Here is a 22,500-nt window from a genome sequence, read left to right as displayed (position 1 = left end):
CACACACACACACACATTCTCTCTCGCTCATTGTGTAGTGTCCACTCCACCCACCCCCAAACTCGCTCACCCAGTCCACACACCCCAAACCTTTCCATCCAACACCCCCCAGGCCCCACCCCCACCCCTGCCCCACCCCATCCCTCCTCTCCCTTCTCTACACCTCCGTTTGTCTACGTGTTTGGCTGTCTGTCCACGCGTCTGTCCATGTGTTTGTTGGTCTGGCCCCTGTCTGGGTGCCTCTGTCTAGACAGGCGGGATCAATGGATGATCGTGCTGCCAAGACAAACAGGTGGAAAGGTCCAGAAGGCCATCAGAAGTCTTACACTGTTCGTCATTTTGCTTTGAGAGACGGTGGAAGGAGTGCGCAGGGGGCCGGATAGAGAGGGGGCGGGGAGGGGGGGAGTTGAAGGGAGAGAGAGTGATAGGAAGAGAGAGGGAGAGAGGAAGAGGGAGGGAGGTTTAGAGACAGAGAGAGAGGCAGGAAGAGGGAGGGGGAGAGAGAGGTAGAGAGTGAGAGAAAGAATGAGAGAGGTAGAGAGAGAGAAAGAATGAGAGAGGTAGAGAGTGAGAGAGAAAAAATGAGGTAGAGAGAGGGAAAGAATGAGAGAGGTAGAGAGTGAGAGAGAAAGAATGAGGTAGAGAGAGGGAAAGAGGGAGGTAGAAAGAGGTAGAGAGTGAGGGAAAGAATGAGGTATAGAGAGGTAGAGAGTGAGGGAAAGAATGAGGTATAGAGAGGGAAAGAGGGAGGAAGAGAATGAGAGAGAAAGAGGGAGGTAGAGAGAGGGAAAGAGGGAGGAAGAGAATAAGAGAGAAAGAGGGAGGAAGAGAGAGGGAAAGAGGGAGGAAGAGAATGAGAGAGAAAGAGGGAGGTAGAGGGAAAGAGGGAGGAAGAGAATGAGAGAGAAAGAGGGAGGTAGAGAGAGGGAAAGAGGGAGGAAGAGAATGAGAGAGAAAGAGGGAGGTAGAGAGAGGGAAAGAGGGAGGAAGAGAATGAGAGAGAAAGAATGGGGTAGAGAGAGGGAAACAGAGAGAAAGAGAGAGGGAGAGAGAAAGAGGGAGATAAAGACGAGGAGAGAGAGGAAGATAGAGAGAGAGAGAGACAAACGTAGAAAGACAAGGAAGAAACAGGAGAAACCCGGAAGGGGGGCAGGGGTTAGAGGGGAGAAGGTGTTGGAGAGAGAGAGAGACGGGGAAAACGAGGGGTGTGGGAGACAACAGTGAAACCAGAGAAATCCGGGAGGCGTGGGGGAGGAGTGATAAGGGTGGGGAAGGGGAACCTCGATGTAAAGGGGGGTCGGGGGGGGGGGGGGGGGGGGTGACATTCACCCACCACCACCACCACCACCGCTACAATAAACCTGTTAAGATCTCCGTTCCAACAGGACAGGATATGACTCAGAAATTGTTTTCTTTTTGTTGTTGTTGTTGTTGTTTTTCCAGTGAAGTCGTCTCGCGTGTTGTTTGTTTGTTTGTTGTTCACGCCGTCTAACTTCAGACAAAGTAAGATATAAGATAAAACAACAATCTGTTCATGAATGAAAAAAATAACATGTTTAATGAGATAAAATAAAGTGGAGGAAGATTCGGGTCTGTTGTTGTGCTGTAATAAAGTGACGATGGTCCGTTCCTATTGCTATGGAATAATAGAATAATATAATAAAATAAAGTAAAAAAGAAAAAAAAGAAGAAGAAGATACATGAATAAATAGAATACAAATTCAGGAAGTCTACCGTCAAGTTTGAATAAGCCTTGAAACAGCGTATCCGGTACACACACACACACACACACACACACACACACACACACTGTTCAACACACCGGCAACGCGAAGAGAACTCACCTGCTCTTGAACATCAACCCCTCCTTTCTCCCACCTTTTCCGCTTTCTGTGTATGTCTGTCTCTCTTTCTCTCACTCTCTGTCTCTCTCTCTCTGTCTGTCTGTCTATCTCTCTCTCTCTCTCTGTGTCTGCATATCTGTCATTCTGTGTTTCTGTCTGTCTGTCTGTCTGTCTGTCTGTCTCTCTCTCTTTGCCTCTCTGTCTGTCTCTGTCTGTCTGTCTGTCTCGATCTGTCTGTCTGTCTGTCTGTCTCTCTCTGTCTCTCTATGTGTGTGTGTGTCTCTCTGTGTCTGTGTCTGTGTCTGTCTGTCTGTCTGTCTGTCTCGATCTGTCTGTCTGTCTGTCTGTCTCTCTCTCTCTGTCTCTCTCTCTCCAGTCCAAAAGGGCAAAGCCGTAACGTCAGGTGGGCAGTGCCATTGATCTTATTGATCAATCGTCGTCACGATCGATCGGGGTTTTCGATAAAGGCCAGGTGAGGGTGGAGATCCTTGCTGTTCGGGGTGTCTCGGTGGTTCTGGTGGGGGCGGGGGGATGGTGATGGTTGGGGTCGTGTAGCGGAAATGGTGGTGTTGGGGGTAGGGGGCTGGATGATGGTGGAGGTGGTAGTATTGGGGCGATGGTTGTTGTTTTTTTTATGCTGTTTTATAGGTTTCTCACCGCCGAGTTGTATGTTGATCCATTATTTGCATTTGTATTTCTTTTTATCACAACAGATTTATCTGTGTGAAATTCGGGCTGCTCTCCCCAGGGAGAGCGCGTCGCTACACTACAGCGCCACCCTTTTTTTGTTGTTGTATTTTTTCCTGCATGCAGTTTTATTTGTTTTTCCTATTGATGTGGATTTTTCTACAGAATTTTGCCAGGGACAACCCTTTTGTTGCCGTGGGTTCTTTTACGTGCGCTAAGTGCATGCTGCACACGGGACCTCGGTTTATCGTCTCATCCGAATGACTAGCGTCCAGACCACCACTCAAGGTCTAGTGGAGGGGGAGAAAATATCGGCGGCTGAACCGTGATTCGAACCAGCGCGCTCGGATTCTCTCGCTTCCTAGGCGGACGCGTTACCTCTAGGCCATCACTCCACTCCATTATGAGGGATTGGGTTTAGATTGAACGTCTGTCCGAAGATAGCCTCTACTTTTGTGGTGTTGTTGCTGTTTTTGTGGTGGTGGTGGTGGGGGGGGGGGTGTAAGTGTTGGAACGTGTTGTCTTCTGCGCTATTGATTTAACTGTTGAATGATTTATTTCTTCTTATTATATCTACTTTGTCAGCTATGTATTCATGTGTCTGAGATCGATAGATAGATAGATATTGAAGATGTTTTCTATTTACTAACACGTATCCTTGTTGCTGTGATGTGTGATGTGTTGGACACCTTGACTTAATTGACAACTCAGTCATGGGATTCAGCATCCACAGGGAGTTATGTCATGTCACCTCACATGTGTGTGTGTGTGTGCGTGCGTGCGCGCGTGTGTGTGTGTGTGCGTGTGTGTGTGTGTGTGAGAGAGAGAGACAGAGAGACAGAAACGGTTGGTGCAGGACTGAAGAGAGACGACAAAATCAGTGGAGGGAGAGACAGAGAGGTGGTAGAGAGAGAGAGAGAGAGAGAGGAGAAAAAGTGAGAGAGAGTCTGTGTGTGTGTGTGCGCGTGCGCGCGCGCGTTTGTACGTGCATGCATGTTTGTCTGTGACTGTGTATTTATGGATGAGAGCACGCGTGTATGTGGAGGCCTGCATGTATATATATATATATATGTGTGTGTGCGTGTGTGTGTGTGTGTGTGTGTGTGCATGTGCGTGTGTGTGTGTGTGTGTGTGTGTGTGTGTGTTTCACGTCTGCACACCTGCAAAATCTAGATTTAGTGTGTTAACATATTTGGTGTATACACTCTGATGATTTAAAATAATATTTGGTGTATACACTTGGCGCGTGTATTTGTGTATGTGTGCGTGTGTGTGTGTTTGTGTGTATGTCTGTGTGTGTGTGTGTGTGTGTGTGTTCGTGCGTACGTGTGTGTGCGTGCATGTTTGTGTGTGTGTGTGTATATATATATAATTATATATTGTGTGTGTGAGTGTGTGCGTGTGTGTGTGTGTGTGTGTGTGCATCTGTATGTTTGTGTGTGCCTGCAATGCTCGCGCGTGCGCGCGCGCGCGCGTGTGTGAACTTAGTGACAGACAGATGGTGGTACAGTTGTGTGTGACCTGGTTCCCGTATCAGATGCAGACGGCGGCTGCTCCGATTTCCCCGTGATGAGGACAGGGGATAATTGTTTTTTTTATCATTAAAGTTGTTTATTTGTTCTTGTTGTTTTTTTGGGGGGGGGATGTTGGGGGGGGGGGGGGGTGTATTTTGCTTTTTTTTTTTTTTTTTTGTTGCCTCGTGACATTTTCAGCTGCATTGTGTCTGGGTGCAGCTCTTCCACAGCCTTCTCTCACCCTCTCTGTCCCACCTTCCCTCTTTTCTGTGTGTGTGTGTGTGTCTGTCTGTCTGTCTGCAGACTATTCAACCTCTCTGTGTGTGTGTGTGTTGAGAATAGTAATTATTTACATTTTGTTTGTTTATTTGACCTTATGTCTTTTGAAAATGTATTGTATATCCCTGTCACAAGGACTGAACAGTCAATGACAGTAAAACCTCAAAGCGTCAAATAAAACCCAACCAGAAAAAGCCCCTCTCTCTCTCTCTCTCTCTCTCTCTGTATGTATATATATATATATATATATATATATATATATATATATATATATTGTATATATGCTCTTGACTTCATTTCTCTATAACCCACCCATCCACCCTTCTGTCTCCCTACTGGACACGGGAAAAATGACCCAGTCATTAGAGAGTTCACAAGTTCGTATCCTCCCCCCCGCCCCCCAGTAAGTCCAGTTTGTTTCAAACTTTAAAAAAAAAACACCCAAAACAACAACAACCGAAAAACAAACGAAAATACAAAAAGCAATAAGTCCAGCTTGTGTTTGCTTGTCTGTGTCTCTGTCAATGTTGCTCAGTCACCGACGATTGCTAACGTCGGATTGATTGGTTCCTTGGCGCGGACGGACAGTGTTTTCATTTTCTTTTATTTTGTTTTGTGTTGTTCAGTTCATTCTGTTCTATTTCATTTTATTGATTCACTTGTGTAAACAAAGTGAGTCTATGTTTTAACCCGGTGTTCGGTTGTCTCTTTCTGTGTGTGTGTGTGTGTGTGTGTGTGTGTGTCCGTGGTAAACTTTAACATTGACATTTTCTCTGCAAATACTTTGTCAGTTGACACCAAATTAGGCATACAAATAGGACAAATTCAGTTCTTTTTAGTCATCTTGTTTAAAACAATATTGCACCTCTGGGATGGGCACAACAAACAAAAAAATTAAAAAATGAAGCCTAATTATATGCAAACTGCATTTACTGTTATATTTATATTTTTTATATTCTCTAAACTTGGCACTTTGATCTGATATTCGACCCAACAACAAGAGCAGTCATAATTATCATTTTTTGTTCAAACAGGAACTTCTTTTGCTAAGCATGGAAGTTTTATTTATTTTGCAAACGTTTTGGGGCAGATAGTAAAAAAGGGAAATTACTCTAATGAATGATAGGGGACTTAATTTGCTTTAAACTGATCTTTCTCATCTTAAACATTATATTTTGAAACAAGAGAGGCAAGGCCTTCAAGACTCACTTGTGATGCACTTTAAAAAAAAAAAAATCCAAGCTTTTTATGTATCGAGTATAATTTCAAAATGTAATGTTTAAGATGAGAAAGATCAGTGTAAAGCAAACTAAGTCCCCTAGCATTAATTACAGAGTAATTTCCCTTATTTTACTGTCTGCACCCAAAACGTTTGTAATAAACAAAACTTCCATGCTTAGCAAAAGAAGTTCCTGTTTGAACAAAAAATGATAATAATGACAGATCTTTTGTTGGGTCGAATATCAGATCAAAGTGCCAAGTTTAGAGAATACAAAAAAATATAAATATAACAGTAAATGCATTATACTCAATACATAGAAAGCTTGGATTTTTTTTTTAAAAGTGTATCACAAGTGAGTCTTGAAGGCCTTGCCTCTGTTGTTTCTTTTCATTTTCATCTTATTTAGTTTCGTTTTATCTTACCTTCGCTTGTCCCACCTTAATTCGTTTTATTTGATTCTATCTTGTTCGTTTTATTTTATTCTGTTTCATTTTGATTAATTTTATTTTATTTTTTTTTTTTATTTTTTTTTTTTTACCTTATCATATCTCAGTTTAGCACTCGTAATCCTGTCATACCTGTACCTTGTTATGTACTATCCACCCCAATATTCCTTGTGACCCCGGTACACTTGGTGATAAAGACATATTCTGTTCTATTCCATTCCATTCCATTCTATTCTGTTCTCTCCATGACTTGGTCCATTGCCGTGCTGACGATTCTGCCTTCCGATCTTGCCTCTTCCTTCTCATGTGGAGTGAAATTTGTGATTATCTGTTCGTTTGTTTATTTTCTTTAGTTATGTTTCTGTTTATTTTTTAATACTTTTTTAATCTGTCTATTCGTTTACTTACTTATTCGTTTGTTTATTCATTTACTTATCTATTTATCTATCTATCTATCAATCTATTTGTCTATCTACTTATCTGTCTGTCTATCTATCTATCTATCTATCTATCTATCTGTCTGTCTGTCTATCTATTTATCTGTCTATCTCTCTATCTATCTATTTGTGTATTCATTTATCTGTTTATTTATTCGTCGTTGTTTTTTACTCTCTCCGTATATCCATTTGTTCATGTTGTGTCTCCAGGGGAAGTGCCAGAGGAAGGACCCCCCGTGCAAGTACCTCCACCCTCCCCAGCACCTGAGAGAGCAGCTGCTGCAGAACGGCCGTAACAACCTGATCCTCAGGTCCCTGCAGATGCAGGCCTACCATCCGCAGATGATCGCGCCCAGCATCATACCGGTGGTGAGTTGGCTGGTTTTGTTTGTTGTTTTGTTGTTGGGTGTTGTTGTTTTTTTTAGGGTGGTGGGTGGGGCAGGGGGGTGGGGTTGGGGGGTGGGATAGGGATGGTGGCGTGTGTGCTGTGTTGTATATATGTGTGTGTACGTAAGTACTTAAACACACACGTACACACACACACACACACACACACACACACACACACACACACACACGTGTGTGTGTATATATATATATATATATATATATAGAGAGAGAGAGAGAGAGAGAGAGATGTGTGTGTGTGTGTGTGTGTGTGTGTGTGTGTCCATCTATCTGGGAATGGGAGTGTGGCATGCTCTGTGTGGATGGGTATAAGGGGCACGGAGGGTTGTGTGTATGCGTGTTTTTTTTGTTTGTTTTGTGTGTGTGTGTGTGTGTGTGTGTGTGTGTGTGTGTGTGTGATAACTTGTGCGATTTAATTGTACACGCTGCAGCACGTCTGCGAAATTAGGGACATGCGTTTAAAACATCTTTTTTTTTTCTCAAATGACTGACACACAGTGTAATTACCTCTGTCTCTGTCACTCTCTCTCTTTTTGTACATGTACATATTGACGTTGCTGGACTGGGATAGCATAGCAAAAAAATACGCTTTCAACGCTTTTGACTGCATGCTCGGATGAGAGAGAACAATTTTGGCCCATACAAATTTCTTAATAAAAAAAAAGAGAAAAAAGGGCGGGGTGGGGCGGGAGGCTGTTAAAAATCCATACCCTCGAAGTCTTTGATTGTTGATTGCACGCACTTAAACAAAATTTCAGGTTTCGGTTTCAAGAAGGTTTCAAAGCTGTTTGGACTGTTCCATTCATACGGCACTGCATCTGTGTAAAACAGTAGATATAATGATAATGTAAAACAATAGAAATAATAAGAATTAAAAAAATTTTTTTAAAAAGCAGATTCCTGACAAAAGCATTAACCCAACATAGAAACGAAAATATCATCCAGACTTTTCATTACACCAGCGCGAAATGAAATCAGTGATTGTTCGCTCTCATTCCAAATTGTGTCATAGTGTCTGATGGGTTGGACTGTTGTAGTTCTTCGTGATTGTTCATGTTTATCTTTTAATTTCTTCTTCCTTTTTCTTGTTCACGATTTACCACTCTTTTTCTGTTTCACAGTGTATGTATCTTCACATTGATGCTTGATTGAAAAAAAAAAAAGAAAAGAAAGAAAGAAAATTGGGGAAAAAAAGAAAAGAAAAAATTGAAGCATGCATTGTATTGGTAGACGTTGCCTTTGATATTGATTTTTGTATGTGGTGTTTGTTCGTTTGGTGCCAGATTGATTGCTCATGATGTTTTGTTGGGTTTTTTTCCTTCCCAACCAGCTCCTGATTGGTGTACTGAAAATGCTTAAAAGGTTTCAGCGATTTATTTATCAAAAAAAGAAAGAATAAACAAACAATATGAAACACTGCTTGTATATATGCATGTATGTATATTGTTTGTTATTTGTTATTTTATAATAAAATAAACAAACAAGATATATATATATATATATATATATATATATATATATATATATATGATATTATAGAGAGATAGATAAAGAGATAGATAGATAGATATTCACAAACCAGCAGCAGCAACAAAACAACAACACAGAAGAAACACCCCCCACCGCCCCCCCCAAATTTTTTTTAATAAAATAAAATAAAAATAAAAAGTAAAATAAATAAATAAAAATAACATAAACTACACATTAATTGTATATTACAGTTCCGGAAGGATTAACTCTTCTGGAGAAGTTAGGGGTAGGGGGGTGGATGCGGAGGAGAAGGGTTTTTTTTTGTTTGTTTGTTTTTTTGTTTTTGTTGGTGTTTTTCTCTTCTTTTTTTTTAACACAAAAGAAAAAGCAATATCCATTTGAGCTGTTGCTCCCCTATAAGGAAGAAATGAATTCTGTCCGATGATGTCCCGTCACTCATTTATTTTAGTTGTCATATATCTATTTTGTTTGTTTATTATTCATTTATTTATTTATTCGTTCATTTATTTGTTTATTTATCTATTCATTTATGTATTAATTTATTTAGTTATTCAGTTATTTGTTTATTTGTTTATATTTATTCATGTGTCTATTTATTTATTTATTTTACATTTGAATGTTATCATCTAAAACAGACAAATAAATCAAGCGGTGGGAAAAGAGCGAGTGTTGTATACTGAGTTTTGGGGAAAACAGGATAGCTGGAGACTGGAATCAAAGATGAACATTTCTAATGAATTCAAGAACAATTGAAGGAAATGACTTCATTAACAGACTTCGCAGAAGGGATGTCGTTCGTGCGACAAGAGAAACAACTGATAATATAACGTCGAATATTGCATCCATGTTCCCACTGACTGTAAATGACACTTCCGTGTGGGTAAGGCTACGTTAACTTAGAGAGACACAAACCACTTCATTATCTGTGATATGACTAACACACGCTTGATATTAGGTGGAAATTAATTTAATCTTTAGTGATTTGTACAGCAGTTTGAAAAATAAACAAGCAAGCAAAAACACAAACACTTCACATCAGGGCAGTATTCAGTCCTTAATGATTTAGATAATAGTCTGAAAATTAAAACAGTAACATGAAAACAGTCTGAAAATCAAAGCAATAAAATATTTTTTTTTTAAATCTGAAAATTAAAATAATGAAAATAAAACAGGTCCTCTCACGAATCGGACCAAAGTCAGAAAACTCCACGGACGAAGTTTTTTTAAAGTTGAACTGCAGCATTAATTTTGCCGTTATAAAAAAAAAAAAAAACTTTCGCGTGTACATACGGCTCATTTTGTTGTATGTATAGCAGGTCGTTCTGGCACCCAACGGGCACACACACACACACACACACACACAAACAAAAATTCATTATGATACTAATTGGTTTTTGCATGTGTCTTTGTTTTTCATTCTTGGTGCCTTGTGTTGCTCCTACCTTCTCCTCCTCCTCCTCCTTCCTCCTCCTCCTCCCTCCTCCTCCTCCTCCTCCTCCATCATCATGTGACACCCCGTGTCGAGGCGGGAGGAAAGGCCGTGGCTTACCCCACTGCTGTTGTCCAGGGACAGATCCCTTACCTGGTTAGTAGTGTTCACTCCTCCTCCTCCTGTTTCTCACTCCTCACTTCTCCTCTTCCTCTTCTCACTCCTCATTTCTCCTCCTCTTCCTCCTCCTCTTTCTCACTCCTCATTTCTCCTCTTCCTCATCCTCTTCTTCCTCCTATTTCTCACTCCTAATTTCTCCTCTTCCTCCTTCTCTCCTTCCTCCTCTTTCTCACTCCTCATTTCTCCTCCTCCTCCTCTTCTTCCTCCTATTTCTCACTCCTCATTTCTCCTCTTCCTCCTCCTCTTCTTCCTCCTCTTTCTCACTCCTCATTTCTCCTCCTCTTCTTCCTCCTCTTTCTCACTCCTCATTTCTCCTCTTCCTCCTCCTCCTCTTCCTCTTCTTTCTCACTCCTCATTTCTCCTCCTCTTCTTCCTCCTCTTTCTCACTCCTCATTTCTCCTCTTCTTCCTCCTATTTCTCACTCCTCATTTCTCCTCTTCTTCCTCCTATTTCTCACTCCTCATTTCTCCTCTTCCTCTTTTTCTTCCTCCTCTTTCTCACTCCTCATTTCTACTCTTCCTCCTTTTCTTCCTCCTCTTTCTCATTCCTCATTTCTCCTCTTCCTCCTTCTCTTCTTCCTCCTCTTTCTCACTCCTCATTTCTCCTCTTCTTCCTCCTATTTCTCCTCATTTCTACTCTTCCTCCTTTTCTTCCTCCTCTTTCTCACTCCTCATTTCTCCTCTTCCTCCTTCTCTTCTTCCTCCTCTTTCTCACTCCTCATTTCTCCTCTTCCTCCTTTTCTTCCTCCTCTTTCTCACTCCTCATTTCTCCTCTTCTTCCTCCTATTTCTCACTCCTCATTTCTCCTCTTCTTCCTCCTATTTCTCACTCCTCATTTCTCCTCTTCCTCCTCTTCTTCTTCCTCTTCTTTCTCACTCCTCATTTCTCCTCCTCTTCTTCCTCCTCTTTCTCACTCCTCATTTCTCCTCTTCCTCCTCCTCTTCTTCCTCTTCTTTCTCACTCCTCATTTCTCCTCCTCTTCTTCCTCCTCTTTCTCACTCCTCATTTCTCCTCTTCCTCCTTCTCTTCTTCCTCCTCTTTCTCACTCCTCATTTCTCCTCTTCTTCCTCCTATTTCTCCTCATTTCTCCTCTTCCTCCTTTTCTTCCTCCTCTTTCTCACTCCTCATTTCTCCTCTTCCTCCTTTTCTTCCTCCTCTTTCTCACTCCTCATTTCTCCTCTTCTTCCTCCTATTTCTCACTCCTCATTTCTCCTCTTCTTCCTCCTATTTCTCACTCCTCATTTCTCCTCTTCCTCCTTTTCTTCCTCCTCTTTCTCACTCCTCATTTCTCCTCCTCTTCTTCCTCCTCTTTCTCCTCAATTCTCCTCTTCCTCCTTCTCTTCTTCCTTCTATTTCTCACTCCTCATTTCTCCTCCTCTTCTTCCTCCTATTTCTCACTCCTCATTTCTCCTCCTTCTCCTCTTCCTTCTGTTTCTCACTCCTCATTATTTTCTCCTCTTCCTCTTCCTCCTGTTTCTCGCTCCTTCTTTCTCCTCTTCTTCCTCCTCCTCCTTTCTCCTAATCTTCCTTGTTGTTATTGTTGTTGTTCTTCTTCATTGTTTTACTCTCAAAGTGGATTATTGTATTAATTTTGCCTAGTGACAACCTTTTTCTTTCAGTTTCTTTTATTTCATGGCAGTTGTAGTTTTGGGAGCAATCATTTGTATGTTTTATTATTTACGAGGGAGAGTCGAAAAAAAATCAGTTTAACGTTGAGGGATAGGTGCACAAAAGCAGATAATTGTTTTATGTTTTGGGACAGTTGCGTGAGTCTGGCTTTTTTTTTCTTATGACACCTATTTTACGGTTTCTTTTGCTTTGTTTTGAGTTTGATGTGGTAACCAGTTACGAACTCAGACATTCGAAGCGAGGACAATATTGCATTGGGCTTTCTCTTTCGCTAACACTCTTTGCTCTTGTGTTTGATTGTTTCTTGCGTTTTTCTTCTCTTTGTTTCATGTCCACTGTGTGCGTATTGTGAAACCGTTTGTACTTTATGTGCACTGTTTGTTGATCTGTTTATTTTTTTTTTTTTACTTATTTGTTTGGGAGGAAGGTGGGGCAGATGGGTCCCAAGTTCAGATCTGTTCTGCTCGATCCATATTATGTGGTCAGTGCCGACTCTCTTTAACATAACAAAAGTTTCTGTGTATGCATTTCTTTATATTATTTGTTTCTTTCTCTCTTTCTCTGTCTGCCTGTCTCTCTCTCTCTCTCTCTCTCTCTCTCTCTCTCTCTCTCTCTCTCTCTCTCATTTCTAATGGCCCATAACGAAAGCTCGGTCCTTTTGATGTTTGGTTTGCATGATGCATGGGGTTATTGTGCATATTGCGTAATTTTCCAGCCATATAGCAATCTTTGATTTCTTTCCCTCCCTCCCCCTCCTCGTCCTTGTCTTCTTCTTCTTCTTCTTCTATAGTCACCATTACTACCACCACACCAACGTCATCATCATCATTACGACCATTATTCCTCTCATTCTCCTCCCTCCTCCCCCTTCCTCTCCTTAACATCGTCATCATCATCTTCATCATCAATACCATTTCTTCTTCTTTTCCACCCTTTTGCATCATCATCATCATCGTCATCATCATCATCATCTTCTTCTTCATCCTCATCATCACCATTTCTTCTCCTTTTCCTCCCATTTACATCATCATTATCATCACAATCATCATCTTCTTCGTCATCATCACCATACAATTTTGTTCTCCTTTTCCTCCTCCTCCATCATGATCATTGTCTTAACCATCATCGTCATCGTCGTCAATATCATCATCATTATCATCATCGTCGTCGTCGTCGTCGTCGTCGTCTTTTTTCTCTTCCTTCTATTGCTTTGCCTCGTCCCCCCAGCTCCCATTTTACTATGTTTGCATGAAGTATGGGTCGATGTGCACATTGTGTAGCTCTCTGTTTTGTACACTGTCATTGGGCTGTTCAGCGTGCATGAGTGTGTCCCCTCTGTGTGGTGGTGGGGGGGAGGGAAAAGGGGGACAGGTGGGGGCGGGGGTGGGGTGGGGTGGGGGGCGGACTGTGTGGTGTCATAGCCGTGTTGGCATCTGCAGGGAATGCGATCGTCCCAGCAGGTTGTGGTCCATGGCCGATATTCATCTCTGTGTGTCTCTGACTCTCTGTCTGTCTGTCTCTGTCTCTGTCTCTCTCTCTCTCTCTGTCATTGTCACTCCCCTCTCTCTCTCACACGCGCGCGCCCGCACGCATATACACACTCATAAACTCATTCCTTACGTTAAGATTGGTTCTACACTTGATATAGTAACCCCACCCCCCACCCCCTGTTGTTGTGTTGTATGGCACGGGAGCGCATGAGTAGGTGTGTGCGTGTGTGCGTGCGTTTGTGTGTGTGTATATGAAACATTAAATGTGAATATGTTTTGCATTTCATGAAGTGTGAAGCTACATGGTCTGTATAATTTAGGGGCCAAACAAAAAAACAACAAAAAAATCAAACAAAACAGACGGCTATTTTTTGTCTTTGTCCTCCATAAATAAACACATTTCTTTGTCGTTGTTGTGGTGTAATCCCCAGATTGGTGTCATTAGTCTCTGACTTTGATGCATTTTTTTCAAGTGTTGTCTGTTGGGTAGGATTGTGAAATGCGTGCATGACCAACTTCGATTGTTTGTACATACAAACACACACATGAAAAAAAAAATATATATATATATATGTGTGTGTGTGTGTCTGTGTGTGTGTGTGTGTTTATGTTTCGGTTTTTTTTTTCTTGGCGTGGTACTGTGTCGCATCCAGTGTGCCACCCCCTCGTGTGACCATGTATGGCGTTTCTATTTTTAGGCTGCTGCTGTTCCCCAGAGCCGCCCTGCCCATGTCAGCCACCCTGCTTCTTTTGTAAGCTTCGCGTCCTCGTCCTCCGCTCCCGCGCCAGTTCGTCACTTTTTGTTTCTGCCTTTTTTTCCTTTTTTTTTCTTATGTCTCTTTCTGTCTTTCTCTCTGCTGTTCTTTCGTTCTACTGACTCTCCTACCTGCCATCGCTTCTTCGTTCTGTATGTCTCTGTCTCTGTGTACCTGTATGTCTGTCTCTCGTTCGCCCCCACCCCTCTCTCCACTGTATTTTCACGTACTGTAGCAATGCATACATTGGTACACACATAGACACGCACGCACGGAGAGAGATACATGCATAAACACACACACACACACACACACACACACACACACACACATACAAGCGCGCGCAGACATCACACACACACACACACACACACACACACACACACACACACACACTCCTGTGCTTTCAACCACTAGGTTCCATTTAACACATTCTTCTCCGTGGTATGTACCTTGCCGATTCTTGTCCTTTTCCATGCTTTGTGCTATGATTTCGTTCCATCTGTTCGATTAACCAATTCAGTGAGATCATTTTTATTACAATTATCCCTGCAGCTTCTGGCCTGTATGGTTTGCCTTTGTGTTTCTTTTACCTTGCGAACCTTTCACCTTCATGCTCAGTGTCTGCATGAAAACATAGTTGAATGGAATGGAGATGTTGAATGCATACGTTATTGTCATGTATTTATTTTTTTGATTGGTAGACCTCAGAAAATGAATAATGTCCAGAATGCATGGGTTATTGTTGTTATCTTCTTTTTTTTTATACCTCAGAAAATAAACAATTTCCAGAATGCACGTGTTTATATTATTATCAGTTATGTTATTCTTAGATTGATATACCTCAAAAAGTAAACTGTCTAAGGTGTGTCATGTTAAACTAGAAGTGGTCCATGCATTTGTCGATTTGTAATGACCATTACGATTTTATAATTGTCCTCTTCCGTTCGACTCACGTCCCAACCAAACACACATGCTGTCGAACAGAAATTTCTTGGCTTCAGCGTTTGTGCAGTAACTTGATGTAATAATTTTCAAAAATGGTGGTGATGATGATGATGATAACAGAGATGATACTGCTAAAAATAATAATCATGGTAAGAAGAAGAACGAGAAAAGTTTCACGTCACTGAAAAGGTCTACCAGTTTGGTTTTTCTGCTTGTTTGTTTGGGTCTTCTTGTTCTTATTCTTCTTGTTCTTGTTCTTGTTCTTATTGTTCTTGTTGTTGTTCTTCTAATAATAATAATAACAATAATGATGACTATTTTTATCATTCTGCTTCTCTTCTTCCTGTCCTTCTGTTCCTCCTACTCCTCCTTCTCCTTCCTCTTCTTACTCCTCCTCCTCCTCCTCCTCAATCATCTTTCTACTTCTTGTTCTGCTCCTCCTCCTCCTCTTTGTCTTCTTCTGCTCCTCCTCCTCCTCTTTGTCTTCTTCTGCTTCTCCTCCTCCTCTTCGTCTTCTTCTGCTCCTCCTCCTCCTCTTTGTCTTCTTCTGCTTCTCCTCCTCCTCTTTGTCTTCTTCTGCTTCTCCTCCTCCTCTTTGTCTTCTTCTGCTTCTCCTCCTCCTCTTTGTCTTCTTCTGCTCCTCCTCCTCCTCTTTGTCTTTTCTGCTCCTCCTCCTCCTCTTTGTCTTCTTCTGCTTCTCCTCATCCTCTTTGTCTTCTTCTGCTTCTCCTCCTCTTTGTCTTCTTCTGCTTCTCCTCCTCTTCGTCTTCTTCTGCTTCTCCTCCTCCTCTTTGTCTTCTTCTGCTTCTCCTCCTCCTCTTCGTCTTCTTATTTTTTCCCCAAATGCTAGAGAGATGTGTTGATTCTTGAAGCCTTTTTAACATGTGTTTACAAACCTATGTTCTTGTTCTGCTGCTCATCGTCCTCGTCCTCCTCTGCCTTCTTCTTCTTATCATTCCTTCCCCTGTGCTGGAGAGATGACGATTTGTTTTTATTTTTTATTCTCGAAGCCTTTTTTTTTTTTTTTTTTTTTTTTTAACCAACGCTCTGTTCTGCACACACAGACCCCCCATTACCTGGGCACGGTGCCGACGTCAGCGGTGGCCCAGCTGGGCCCTTACGGTCTGCCCGCCATGGCGGCGGTGCAGAGCGGGGCGGCGACGGCCGACGGCACCACCCTGGTGACGTCACAGATCCCCGGCGTCATCTCCTCCGCCCCGGTCAGCGCCGCTAAAGGACCCCCGAGTAGGCCTGACCGTCTGGAGGTGAGGTGGTGGATGTGGGTGGTCGGGATTTTTGGAGGGGGGTTGTTCGGGGTATGGGTGTTGGTTTGTGAGTGTGGGAGGGAGGGGGCGTTAGTGTGTGGGTGGGTGGGAGGGGATGTTGTTTTGTCTGTGTGTGTGGGAGGGTGGGATGTAGGAGAGTGTGTGTGGGTGGCTCGATATATATATATATATTATGTGTGTGTATGTGTTTGAGTGTAGGTGTATGCGAAGGCGTGTGTGTGTGGGTGCGTGCGTGTGTGTGTGTGTGAAGGTATGTGTGTGTTTGAGTGGGTGCGTGTGTGTGGGGGGGGGGGGGGGGGTGCAGGGGGGATGAGTGGGTGCGTGTTTGTGTCTGTGGAGGGGTGGTTGTAGGTGTATGGGAGGGGGAGGATTTTGTGGGTTCGTGTGTGTGTACATGTGTGTGTGTGTGTGCGTGTGTGTGTGTGTGCGTATGTGTGTAGATGGCTCGGTATGGAGTACGTGTTTGTGTCTGTGTAGGAGTGTGTATATTTGTATGTGTGTATATTTGTGTCTGTGTGTGGGGGGGTAGGGGGGAGTGATATGTATGGGTATGGAGTTGTTGGTGATGGGTGGATGGCCCGATGTAGTGTGTGTGTATGTGTGTGTGTAGGGGGGTTGTATGTGTGTGTGTGTGTGAAGAGGAGTGATGGGCGGAGGAGAGGAGCTGTTTTATTTGGGATGGGTGGGTGGGTGGATGTAGTGTGTAGGTGTGGATGGATGTGTGTGTTGGTAGGTGGTTGATAGATGTTTGTGTGTGATGGAGGAGAGGAGAGGGATCCGTGGGTCAGTGCATGTGTGTGTAGGGGGCAGGGGGTTGGTGATGTGGGTGGATGTATGTGTATAGGGGAGTGGATGGGTATGGGTGATGGTTGTGGATGCGTGTGTGGGTGAAGGGGTGGTAAGTTGTTGTGGGAATGTGTGTGTGTGTGTGTGTGCGCGCGCGCACGCGCTTGGACAATCAAAAGTAAAAAGGCCATTGAGTTGGTGCGCGTTCATCGTAGTCTATTTTTTTGTGTGTGTACAGAATGCATTATACGCCTTCAAAAATGAATGTTGACCTGATTTTTTGAGTATATATTTAAAACAAGAAAAATGCTGATTGTTGAGAGTTGTATTTCCCTAACCCAGACATGGATAGTTTATAAACAAACTTATTTTATTTCTTTTCCTTTTTTTCTCTCTCTCTTTTTATTTATACACTTGAATCTGTAGCTGGGAAGTCTCACATAAGTTGGACGGGTTTGTTTGTTTTCTCAAAAACGATCGGTGTTTGAACTTGAGCTTCAGGATTTCCGATCGTTGTTTGTTAAAACTTGAAACATTTTTTCGCTTCCTAAAACCATCCAAGCTGGTTTGGATTTTAAGGGGCAAATTTTGGTGGTCGGTTTCACCCATATTTTCAGTTTTTATGTATTAAAAAACAACCGATTATTGAATTGTGAAATTATCAAATTCAGAGATCATCGATCTTTTGTCTGTGACTGCGAATAGTATGTTCATCCTTGCCAGGTTTAGTTCCAAATTGCAGATTTTTATTTATTCTGTTTTTTTTATTTTTAGCGAGATATTAAAAGTGGTTTCAGCCGTTCAGGTTTCTTTTTTCTTCATCTCTTTTTTTTTTTATCGACTATTTTCATTTCCACTGTAGTTGCTTTTGACATATTTTGTGACATGAAATCATTTCGTGTAATATACTGTTGCTTTTTTTTTTTTTAAATGCAATCTTTTTATTTATTGAAACAGTACAAGAGTCATTGATTAAGAAAAGAATCCACGCTTCGTTAATTAACGCACTACTTTGTTCCCCCGACAAGAGTGGAAGGAAGGATAAGCGAGGATAGTTGCCGTGCTGCAAGCGAGGGGACATAACTGATCCGTTTTATGAAGCAGTCGCTGCACTACTTTGGTTTGGGTTAGTGTTGTCTTTTCATACCCCTGAAGCTGATTGTGTTTGTTGTTGTTTGTGGGCCGTCACGTTTCAGAGATGAAATTAAAATGAAATGAAATGAACAATGTTGAAATGTCGAAGACTTCGATCTTGGTTTAAGGGGTTTGTTCTCTGCAAAAAAAAAAAAAAAAAATTGTGGAAAGGCCGCTGCTTATCTTCTCTTCTTCTTCTTCTTCTTCTTCTTCTTCTCCTTCTTCTTCTTCTTCTTCTTCTTCTTCTCCTTCTTCTTCTTCTCCTTCTTCTCCTTCTTCTTCTTCTCTTCTTCTTCTTCTCCTTCTTCTCCTTCTTCTTCTTCTCCTTCTTCTTCTTCTTCTTCTTCTTCTTCTTCTTCTTCTTCTTCTTCTTCTTCTTCTTCTTCTTCTTCTTCTTCTTCTTCTTCTTCTTCTTCTTTCCTCCGATACTTTAAGAACTCGTGAGAGTTTGAGGATTTTATAGTGTTTATTTTGATGTGAGTTTTTATGAAGTACATGAATGCTTTACCATTTCTTCGTTAGTTTGTTAGAGTGTTAATGAATAGAATAAGTTTCTCGTGTTCATATCTTTACACGCACACTTGAGCGTTATACGTCTGTCTATCTGTCTGTCTCTTATATATATATATTGTATATTGATCTTATCTTATATATGTATATTGATTGTGTGTGTGTGTGTCATTTCGTCAGTCATCTATTCTGAAAAAGCACTGAGTAAGATGACTTTGTCCACGGTCTATACTATTACTACTACTACTACTACTACTATTACTATTACTACGACTGCTACTACTTCTACTGTTACTACAACAACACACACAGCACGTCTGCAGGAACTGATCTTGGCTTTTTACATTCACAGTATTCCAGTTACAGGTAGGGGTTGTTTTTTTTGTTTGTTTTTTTAAAGTTAAAAAAAAGGCCCGGATTTCACTCCATCTTTTCACATTGGTTTCTTACTGAGTTTGTCTTTTTATTCATGTACTTTTATTTTTATCATTTATTTTGTTTCCATGATCTATTTATCTTTTCTTTTTTGTGCATTCCTTTTGGGTTTTTGTTTTTTATAACCATTTTTATTCGGTTTTACTTTTTGTCTCAGGTTTATGTCGTCATTCCTTTGTTCTTCACTGATGTGTTGTCATTTGTCTTTCATCCTCGATGTGGCACGAAACATGGCCACATGTTGTATTTAGCAGCTGAGACGCGCGCGCGCGCGTGTGTATGTGTGTGTGTGTATATTTTTTTTTTAATCATATCGTTTCCTTCCTCTCCCTCTTCCCCCCCCCCCTCCCACCCCTCCTCCCCCTCCTTCCACCCGACGTCACCTCTACTTTCCCCAAACCTCCCCACCCCTTTCTTCCTTCCCTCACATATCTTGTCGCAGCTCGGTCGATCGCATGGTTTTCAAACCATCCTGTACCCGCTCCCCCCCACCCCCTGCCCACCTCCAAGCCACCCCCCACACCCACCCCACCCCACTCTACCCCCTCTCTGGGGGGTTGTTTGTCAGCTGCTGTTAGTCTGATTTATGATTTATGGGAAGTTTTCACTAGTTTTCATCACCAAGAACGTCAGTCGACCGCCATACGATTCTGATTTATGACAGCGATTTGACAAATTTGAACGATGTGTTTTGCGTACCGTATTATAAGGTGCAAGGGTTGACGAATACAAAAGAAAAAAAAAGAAAGAAAGAAAGTACTGTCTAATGGTCCGTGGAATAACAATATCTTATATTGATGAATAATAATATTAAAAAAAGGTATCGTCTAATATATATATATATATATATATATATATATATATATATATATATAAGTATCGTCTAATAGTCCGTGAAATAACGGTATCCGATTGACGAATTATACAAAAACAGAAGTACCGTGTAATATTCCGTGAAATAACGGTTTCCGATTGACGAATTATAAAAAAAAAAAAAAAATGTGTCGTCTAATAGTCCGTGAAATATCGGTAGCCCACTGACGAATCATAAAAAAGTGTCATTTTATAGTCCGTAAAATAACAGTATCTTATTGACGAATAAAAAAAAAAGTATCGTCTAACAGTCTGTGATATAACGGTATCGTATTGACGAATTTTAAAAAAAAAGTATCGTTTATTGTCCGTGAAATAACGGTATTTTATTGACGATTGATAAAAAAAATAAATAAAAAAATTTTAAAAAAAGAAAAAAGAAAAAAAAAGTATCGTTTGATAGTCTGTAGAATAACGGTATCGTATTAACGAATTATAAAAAAAAAAAAAAAAAAAAAAAATGTATCGCCTTAAAGTCCGTGAAATAACAGTATCTTTACACTACATCATTCACAAGATATGGAACCATAAAAGACCTCTAGAAATCCACTTCTAAGCATACTGCCCGACATTTGAATAAGGAAAAAAATGGAAGAAATACATGTTATGACTCATTCCATCTACTATGCGGTCATAGTCATTGTCACCGCCAGTTTTGTAGACGATTTCCACACAGATCATCACAATAAATTATCATCGTTTAGCCAAACATATGTTTTCGTCATTGACAGTATGCATTATCATTTGTCCTAAGAACCTTAGGGATGGCAGTACAAATATGTCGTCATCATGTCTTATCAAAAAGCCAAATCAAGACAAGTGTGTGTGTGTGTGTGTGTGTGTGTGTGTGTGTGTGTGTGTGTACTGGACCATCTCTTCAAGCATCCATGAAACCATTTCTGTTCAAGCCACAACGTTACAACAATTCAAAAAGTTTTGCAGCATCTTTACCATAACAAAGTAGTTGAAAATCCTACCCCCCCTTTCACGGCCAGTGAATTTGTTTCATGATGATAATAATAATAATACATAATATACTTATATAGCGCAAACTCCCCATATAATGGGCTCTAAGCGCCTCACATGAGACAGTATTTTTTTTTGATAGTGCGTTATACCACCCACGAGCACATGAGGACATAGAAGTGGAAAAACAGCATCTATTTACACCAGTACAATACTACACATGTATTCATTGAATTGTGTATTTATTAAAGTAGTATTAATGAAATTAATATCAGTTCATCAAATTTATTTATCTATGTATCCATTCATTCATTGATTTATTTCATCATCCACGACAGGAATCATCGCTCTGAAATCAAGCCACATACAATCACCGTGGTGACATGACCTGATTGACAGCACTGTACTGTTCACAGTTTTCAAAGTCATTACTGAGTCCATGCTGGAGTCCCTGCCCCTGTAGTTGGGTTTCTTTTCTTTGTTTTGCAGAGAACAACCTGAAAATTCACCAGGATCGAGAAGTCCATAGTTGTTGTGTTTTTTGTTGTTGTTTTTTTTTTTTGCTTTTTTTCATTTTTTTCATTCAACAACAAAAAATTCTTTGTCATTATTTTCATAGAATGTAAAGATGTTTTTTTTCTGTGTCCTTATTGTCCACGACAGGTCCTTTCGTCCTTCTCCTCCTCCTCTTCCTCCTCCTCCCCCACCACCACCTTTCCCATACCAGCTCTAAGTGTTCTGTAGTCAGTCGTGTGTGTGTGTTTGTAAGAGGTACTTGATTGGTGGGTCAGTCGGCGCAGCATTCTACTGACATGGTCTCAGTGTGTCAGATTAGTCTCGTCTGCTGTTTTGTATTTATTATTTTATATAACGATTTATTATCTGTGGATGGTCGGCTCAGCATGTCCGCGCAGAACGGACAACGCGATAAAATGGTTTACGTTTAATAACGTCTATGGTGTATACTGTCATGGCGATGGTGTAAAATGCCCACGAACATTGATGTAATTGTGTAATAGTATCCATTGGGCGCTCTCCACGATTTTTTCTTTCTTTTTTCTTCAGTTCCCCCCCCCCCCCCCTCCTTTTTTTGTTTTGGGGGGTGGGGGGGGATTATGGTTTGGATTGGTATTGATGCACAAATGTATGCAGTTGAAGAGAAAACACAAACCTGCTTATACTGAGTTATTTCCCTTCTCCATTTTCCTGGCGGTTTTGAGGGTTATCGAAACCCCCACACCCACGCCCCTACCCCCCTTCCCAACTGGTTCTGACGAAAGGTTGTATGGTAGATGGAGAACTTTTGACCGTGTGCTGACGTACGTGTGTGTGTGTGTGTGTGTGTGTGTGTGTGTGTGTTCCACCATTGGTGTGTGTGTGTGTGTGTGTGTGTGTAGCTCACTCACTGCCTTTCTGACTGTGGTGGTGAGGCAGGGTGCGACGTCCCCTTGTTGGACACCTCCTATCTGGCCGCCTCGCACCAGGTCAGTGCTGCTCTTTTTCCCTTCTCCAAAGGTGCTCCTGGCTCGCTCGCTCTCAGTGCACAGTGTCTGCCGCTGCTGCTGCCGTTCTGTTTGGCATCACTATGCTGCTGCTCTTTGGGCTGGCTCTCAGCACAGTGTCTGGTCTCACTATGCAAGCTGCTGGCTTAATTTGTTTGGCTGCTGCCTTGTCCCATGAATGATGATACTACTACTACTACTACTATTGCCACTTCTACTACTCTGCTGCAGCACCTTCCCGCCTGCCTTC

General features: G+C 41.5%; 1 protein-coding gene across 26 annotated transcripts in view; it reads left to right on the top strand.

Moving 5' to 3' along the window:
* LOC143275651 (muscleblind-like protein 1) overlaps window positions 1-22,500 on the top strand; it is a 213,960-nt gene that overhangs the window by 145,571 nt on the left and 45,889 nt on the right. For 12 of the 26 annotated variants that reach the window (XM_076579907.1, XM_076579926.1, XM_076579921.1 and 9 more), the window contains 5 exons: window positions 6,640-6,798; window positions 9,854-9,913; window positions 13,754-13,843; window positions 15,823-16,023; window positions 22,146-22,232. In XM_076579907.1, coding sequence (XP_076436022.1) covers window positions 6,640-6,798; window positions 9,854-9,913; window positions 13,754-13,843; window positions 15,823-16,023; window positions 22,146-22,232 — 597 coding nt within the window. The remainder of the gene's footprint in view (window positions 1-6,639; window positions 6,799-9,853; window positions 9,914-13,753; window positions 13,844-15,822; window positions 16,024-22,145; window positions 22,233-22,500) is intronic. The other 14 variants (XM_076579929.1, XM_076579928.1, XM_076579925.1 and 11 more) reach the window with 10 other exon arrangements.

The sequence above is a fragment of the Babylonia areolata genome, chromosome 30 (assembly GCF_041734735.1).
Source record: "Babylonia areolata isolate BAREFJ2019XMU chromosome 30, ASM4173473v1, whole genome shotgun sequence".
NCBI lineage: Eukaryota > Metazoa > Mollusca > Gastropoda > Neogastropoda > Buccinidae > Babylonia > Babylonia areolata.
This window is presented reverse-complemented; position numbering and strand designations above follow the sequence as displayed.